Raw genomic sequence first — 7277 nt, 5'->3', positions numbered from 1 at the left:
GGGGGGGGGGGGGGTTGAGCAGAAGAGCAAACACGTGAAGAAAGGGGTCCAGCAGTGATTCAGTCAAACAACACAAGAAGAAACAGGAAGTGCAAACACTTTACCATCCCAACTTTTATCGGAGCCTGAATTAAAAGAACAGATAAAAAAAATATTATTTTATTTCCCTCTGTCCGCAAAAATAAAAGTAGGAACAGATATAAATTATGAATAAAATTTTAATTTTATTTCTCTCTGTCCGCAAAAATAAAAGCAGGAGTTCCCCGTCCTGACCCGCAGCTGTTTGTAACAAAGTCTGACGTACAGAGCCTTCAGAGGTCCGACATTAACTCGGGAGGCGTTACGTCTTCATCAGTATGAAGCCAGAGGAGGAGGAGGAGGAGGAGGTGGGGGGAGGTGCTTCAGTGGAAAGAGAGAATAAAAACCAGAGGGTTCGTTGTTGGAGCTTACAGGCGCCTCTAGAGGCCGGTGTTGGTAAAGCTGCTGAGGAGTGTAGAGCTCCAAGTCGTACCCGCCAGGAGGGAGGCACACCACCACCTCCTCCTCCTCCTCCTCCTGGTCCTCGCCTCCTCCCTCTCCCGTCTGAGAGAAGGGAGAGGTGGCAATGTTACGGAGGGTGCGTGGAGGCAATAAAAAGACAGAAAAATAAAATTAAAATAAATAAATTCATACATTAAAGACAAAAACGTAAATGATTTTTAATGAATTATCTGCAAAACATACAGACGAGCTGAAGCTCAACGGGTAAAGTGAAAACAAGCCGAGCAGAAGCTAAAACAAGCCGAGCAGAAGCTAAAACAAGCCGAGCAGAAGCTAAAACAAGCCGAGCAGAAGCTAAAACAGAACGGTCGAAGCTAAAACAAGCCGAACAGACGCTAAAACAAGCCAAACAGAAGCTAAAACAAGCCGAACAGACGCTAAAACAAGCCGAGCAGAAGCTAAAACAAGCCGAACAGAAGTTAAAACTGAACTGTCAATGCTAAAAAAAAGCCAAACAGAAGCTAAAACAGAAATGTTGAAGCTAAAACAAGCCGAACAGACGCTAAAACAGAACTGTCAAAGCTAAAACAAGCCGAACAAAAACTAAAACCGATCTGTCAAAGCTAAAACAAGCCAAACAAAAGCTAAAACTGAACTATCAATGCTAAAACAAGCAAAACAGACGCTAAAACAGAACTGTCAATGCTAAAAAAAAGCCAAACAGAAGCTAAAACAGAAATGTTGAAGCTAAAACAAGCCGAACAGACGCTAAAACAGAACTGTCAAAGCCACAACAAGCCGAACAAAAACTAAAACCGATCTGTCAAAGCTAAAACGTGCCGAACAAAAGCTAAAACCAAACTGTCAAAGCTAAAATATGCTGAACAAAAACTAAAAACGATCTGTCGAAGCTAAAACAAGTCGAACAAAAGCTAAAACTGAACTATCAATGCTAAAACAAGCAAAACAGAAGCTAAAACCAAACTGTCGAAGCTAAAACAAGCCGAACAAAAACTAAAACAGTTGCTTAGAGTAAAAGCACAAGAGTGGCTCAACAGTAAAGCCAGTAAAAGTTAAAATTAAGGTTAGCACAAAAAAGGAGGTTCACTCAAAAGAAGCTAAAAGCTACAATTAGCAAAAGCTAAAATTAAAAGTGTAATGTTGCCTTGTTCGGGTCTGAAGGAGGATTCTAACTGTCCTAAAGTCCTGGATTGGAGCAGATGTTCTAAAACCTGCAGATGTTTTTCTGTATTGATAGAGTCTTTCCAGATGTGCTAGCTGCTCATGCCAAACACACTAATGCACCCCCATACCACCAGAGAGGCAGACGTTTGAACTGTATGCCGATAACGGGCTCTTTAGTACAGAGGACGTGGCACTCAGGGTTTCCAAACAGAACTTCAGGTTCGGATCCGTCCGACCACAGAACAGTTCTGGTCCAGAGATGACGGCAGCAGTTCTGGACGGTGTTCACATCTGGCTTCTTTGCCTGATAGAGCTTTAAGCAGCATCTGTGTTTACAGACAATGATCTGTGGAATTGTTCCCGAGTCCAGAACAGAACCAGACCTGGTTTTAGTGCAGTGGCCCCTGAGGGCCCGAAGGACACGACCGTCCAACGCTGACCTTCAGCTTCGACCTTTGAGCTCAGAGGTTAGACTCTGAAGCTGCGAGCAGAGGTTCACCGGTCTACCTGACCTGACAGTTATCCAACCAGCTGCTAGATGCTCCTCCTGGAGCTTCTGCTGCTTCGGTCTCAACACGTTTGAGAAGAGTCGCTGCCAAAACACAAAACGGAACGAGCTGCCGCTTCCTGGACGCGTCAAGTATTCATCGTGTTCCACCGAGAACAAAACATCTGAACTCATTCACACTGTTGTTTGCCTGTTTATATTCGTTATTCCCAATTCCAACTTCTATCCATATTCCGTACGTTTTGGTGCCATTTTCGTTCTGCAGTTTTTAATCCATCTCATAAATTTAGGCATCAAAACGTTCGGCTCTTTCAGGACGATCCTGCTATGACTTCTGGTATGGTGCAACTTTAGCTTCTTGAAAAGTTTAGCCTTTTCTGACATTTTTTTTCCTCATAGAAAATGAATTGAGCTAATTTTTAGATCTGTTGACAACCTTTTACTGCTCCTTTCATATTTTGTTCTGCTTCAGCTTCTTTCAGCTTGACATTCTCCCTTTCAGCTACTATTTACCTGTTTTTATGCTAATTTTAGCTTTTTCAGCTAATTCCACATTTTTTTTGCACTCGTTTAAACTTTTTTCAGCCCAATTCATCAAAAATGTGCTCTCCACTTCCTTCTGGTAATTTAAGCTTTTTTTTCTACTCTTTTAGCTACTTGTTAGAAGTTGGGTTTGTTTGTAATTTCAGCTTTTTAAAATAATTTCCACTTTTTGTGCTCATTTCGGCTTCTTTAAGCTTAATTGGGCAAACGTATTATTTCTATTTTCTTCTGCTAATTTAAGCATGTTCTACCTTTTCAGCTACCTGGTTAGCAGTTTAAGCTAATTTCAGCTGTTTTCAGATAAATCTGATTTTCTCATGCTACTTTCAGTCTAATTAACTTATTTCTGATCATTTCAGCTTGTTTTGCTCCTTTCAGCTCTTTCAGATAATATTTAGCTCTTTTGATGCTAGATTTTCAGCTAATTCCACTTTTTTGGCTCATTTCTGCTCTTTCCGCTTCCTTCTAGTAGTTTAAGCTTCTTTTTATCTTTTCAGATAATTTTATTTGCTAATGTCAGCTTTTTTTTTTTAGTTAATTTCATAATTTGTGTTCATTTCAGCTAATTTAAATTTGATGCCAGATGATCCTCCTGAGCTGGACTCAAACCTGCAACCTCAGGATGACCAGACCCCGGCGCCGACCCTCGTTCTCAGGCCTGCGGCGAGTATTTAGAAGGCCTCGGCTGCACTCGCCTGTTTGTCGGGTCGATCGGCGATCCTGTAGACGAGCGGAGGGACCGCGCCTTCTTTGGTTCTGCCGACGTCGCTGCGGAAGTGTTCGCTGGCAGACAGGCAGCTGAGGAGCGAGAGAAGAGCCGCCCGCTGTTTGTCATGTCCACACGGGTTAGCTAGGAGCTAAAGTTAGCGGCGAGGCTCACCTGGCCGGCAGCTTGTAGACCGAACTGCAGCCGTCCTCGGTCCAGACGATGACTTTGTCCGCAGAGACGAACTCTCCTCCGGTCCACGCCTGTTCGCCGTCGCTGGGCACCGAGCAGAGCAGCGAGTAGTCGCCGGCGTCGAACACCTGGCGCAGAGAGACAACGGTCGGTGCTGGTTTCTGGCGCCGACCTGCGGTCAGCCGGCGGCTTCTTACCCTCCAGTACTTGGAGCAGACGACCAGCAGGCTGTTCTGAGTGAAGCTGCAGAAGGAGATGCTCTGACAGCCCTGGCAGTAGATGGGTTTGGACTCCTCCTCAAAGACCGGGTCCAGGTCCTGAACACAGACACACGTCACCACCGGACACCGACTGTTTAGCTACTTTTTGAAACAAGATTTAGCTGATCTTTTAACCCTTTTAGCTAAACTTTTGCTGCTTTACTTTATAGACAACTTTTTGCGACTTCAAGCTAACTTTTGTTTTCAAATTTTTAGAAATACTTTAGCTATTTTTTACACTTTCACATCTTTAGCTTTTAGCTAACGTTTTGTTGTTTTTTTAGCTCTAAGATCACCGTCTATTTGTTTTTGCTACTTTTAGCTAGTCTGTTACTACACAGTTAGCCTTTTGCTATTTTAAAGTTTATTTTGTAGCTAGTGCATTTGCTACATTTAGCTAACCTTATGTTCCTTTTAGTTATTAGCTAAACTTTTGTTGCTTTAGCTTATAGCAGCCTTTTTCTACTTCACGCTAATTTTTGTTAGTCAATTTTTTAGCAGTCTTTTTGCTGTTTTTTTTGTACATTCACCGCGTTAGCTTTTAGTTAACGTTGTACTGAGCTTTTTGCTACTTTTAGCTAGTCCGTTACTACACTGTTAGCCTTTTACTAGTTTTATATGTAGCTAGTGCTTTTGCTACTTTTAGCTAATCCTTTTCAGCTTTTCGTTAACACTTTATTTTTAGCTTGCTGCATGTGCTTAGCTTGCGTTAGCTTTAAGCCAATGTTTTGGTCTTTTTAGCATTTAGCTAGCATTCTGTGTCGTACTTTCTTTGGATTTTATAGAGAAAAGCACGTTTGTGCATAAATCAGAGTGTTTACATGAACAGAAGTAAACAAACAAACAAAGGGGTGTTGGGGTGTACCTGCATCCTGCTGACCTCGGCTGTGATGATCCAGACCTTCAGGATGCCCGTCACCGACACCGCCACCACCGTGTCCTCTGCGGCACACAGGTCACGCGTGTTACAAGAAAAATCGGAGGCGAGCGCCCGCTCCTCGCAGCCGGGCGGCTCGTGTCTCACCTTGCGTGCGATGCGAGCGGACGATGCTCATGGAGCTGATCCAGTCGGGGGCGATCTTGGACACGAGCGAGTACAGAACCTCCAGGCTGGTGGCGTCCACCACAAGGACTTCTGGGTAATGGCCGTTGCAGAGCAGGCGCCCCTCCTTCTGCGTGCCGATGGTGAACTGATAGAACTGACGGAACCAGGAAACGTTTCTGACGCGTTTAATTTTCAAACATCGTTTTAGTTTTTAGAAGCGTAAAACAAATTGTTTGTCTCTGAACAAGTTTTTGACACAAATGTTTTTTAAATTTTAATCCAGTTTTGTCCATTTTTTTTCAGCAAGTGCGACCCTCATTAGGATGCGACCTCCGCCGTGCTTCACTGCATGGGGGTCCAGGTTTACCTGAATCCCCGTGTGGGCGCAGGCCAGCTTGGTGAACTCGATACACCGACCGTCGTTGACGTCCCACAGACACATCTCCCTGGAAACGACGACAGCCCGACGATGAACACAAACAAGAACAGAAGGAGAACGACACGTGGTCGTTTCCTGTTCTGCGAACGCTCGTCTCGTTCTGGACTCACCCGCTCTCTGAAGCGCTGACGATGTACTGCTTGTCCCCGCAGAGGCTGGCTTTGGACAAACAGGTGATGGAGGACGTGTGGCCGAACAGCATCGCCCGGGGACAAATCTGAAGACGGGGAGGGACAGGACAGAGAAAGACAAAAGAAAAGGAGAAAGGAAGAGAAAGATGGACGATAAAGGAAAAACGCAAAATGGAAGGGAAGGAGATGAGAAGGAAAGATGGAAGATAAAAGAATGGAGGGGAAGGAAACAAGAAGGAAAGAACAACAGGAAATGAGTGGGGGGGGGACAGGAAGGAGGAGGTGAAAAGAAATGAAAAAGTCAAGTGATTGGTAAGAAAAGGAGGTCAAGGAAAGTGGAAAGAAAATTAATAAGGGGGGTAAAAAGGAGACAAAAGGAAAGAGGATGAGAAAGGGAAGGAAATGAAAAAGAAAATGAGACAGGAAGGAAAGAAAAACAGGAAGTGGGTGGGGAGGAAAGGGAAAAGGAGGTGAAAGGAAAAGAACTCTCAGCCGAACACTCCTCCTACCTTCAGCTCGGGCGTCATGTCCCAGAGACAGATCTGTCCATCATGGCAGCCGGTGATGATGGTGTTGAAGTCGTCCATCACCAGCAGGCTGCTGATGCAGTGGGTCGGCGCCGTCCGGCCCCACAGAACTATGGGCAGAACCAGGTTGTTCCCCGACATGATGGAGGCTGATCTGGCTGGAGAGAAGTTCAGACGGGCGTGGAGTAAAATAAATATCTGCAACTGAGGAAGCAGAAACTCGGCTTCTAGTGCCAACAGAAGCAGAACGTGAGCTAAAAGGAGCTAAAGAACAGCTGAAAGCGATGAAAAGCTAGCACAAAACTCCCAAGTATCAAAAGAACCGCTAAAAGCTTAAAAGTATCCACAGGCAAGCTAACTGCTAAAAACAGCTCAAATTAAGCTCAACAGTAAAAGAAGTGAACGAGAAGCTAAAATGCAACAACATGTTAGCTAAAACTAAATGTAGTTAACAGCTAAGAGGTAAAATTAGCAAATGCTGGTTAAAAGTATCCATATCTATAGTCAAGCTAACTGCTAAAAGCAGCTAAAGGAAAGCTTAACAATAAAGGAAGTAAAAGAGAAACTAGAAGCTAAAAGCAACAAATGGACTAGCTTAATGCAGCAAAAGGCTAGCTAAAACTAAATGCAGTTAACAGCTAAGAGTTAAAAGTAGCAAAAGGCAAGCCAACAGACAAAAATAGCAAAACAGTGGCTAGAAGCTTAAACTTGGCTATTAAAAACTAAAAGTAGCTAAAAGGTATTAATGCTAAATGTAGCAAAATGCTGGCTAAAGTAGCCAAGGATTAGCAAAGGCTTAATGGAGTGAAATGTTAGTTAATGCTGAAAATACTAAAAGTTTAGCTAAAGTTGGATGTGCAAAACGCTAGCTAAAAGCTAAGGTAGTTAAAGTTTTTCATTGCTAGGCACTTTGGTAACAACTGCTGTTTTTAAAAGTGTTTTAAAAAATGGCTTGACTTAAAGCAACTAAAAGTATCAAAAGCCTTGCTAAAAGCTAAGCTAACCAAAACCTAAATGTAGCAAAACAGCAGCTAAAAATAAAAAATACAAACATAGAACCAGTTTGCTGAATCAGCACATTTTTGTTTTAATGTAAACTTTTCTAAATACTTTATTTTATATTTTCAAAATGTACTCTTAAATGAGCGTTTTGATATAAAAACAGCTAAAATATCAAATGTTAAATAAAAAAAAAAAACTTTGACTCAATTGAAAACAACAACAACAACAACAACAACAACAACAACAACAACAACAACAA

General features: G+C 42.9%; 1 protein-coding gene across 1 annotated transcript in view; it reads right to left on the bottom strand.

Moving 5' to 3' along the window:
• The window catches only part of LOC119425103 (WD repeat-containing protein 7), a 92552-nt gene extending 86383 nt beyond the window's left edge, over positions 1 to 6169 (bottom strand). Inside the window, exons 1-8 of the mRNA XM_037692627.1 lie at positions 5999 to 6169; positions 5469 to 5575; positions 5287 to 5365; positions 4899 to 5073; positions 4740 to 4816; positions 3812 to 3931; positions 3597 to 3742; positions 3412 to 3514 (exon numbers count right to left, since the gene is read on the bottom strand). Of these exons, the coding sequence (XP_037548555.1) occupies positions 3412 to 3514; positions 3597 to 3742; positions 3812 to 3931; positions 4740 to 4816; positions 4899 to 5073; positions 5287 to 5365; positions 5469 to 5575; positions 5999 to 6157 (966 nt within the window). The 5' untranslated portion in view covers positions 6158 to 6169. The remainder of the gene's footprint in view (positions 1 to 3411; positions 3515 to 3596; positions 3743 to 3811; positions 3932 to 4739; positions 4817 to 4898; positions 5074 to 5286; positions 5366 to 5468; positions 5576 to 5998) is intronic.
• Between the last annotated feature and the right edge of the window lie 1108 nt (positions 6170 to 7277).

The sequence above is a fragment of the Nematolebias whitei genome, chromosome 18 (assembly GCF_014905685.2).
Source record: "Nematolebias whitei isolate Nwh7 chromosome 18, NemWhi1, whole genome shotgun sequence".
NCBI lineage: Eukaryota > Metazoa > Chordata > Actinopteri > Cyprinodontiformes > Rivulidae > Nematolebias > Nematolebias whitei.
The sequence above is the reverse complement of the archived record's forward strand: the minus strand, read 5'-3'. Positions and strand labels throughout refer to the sequence as shown.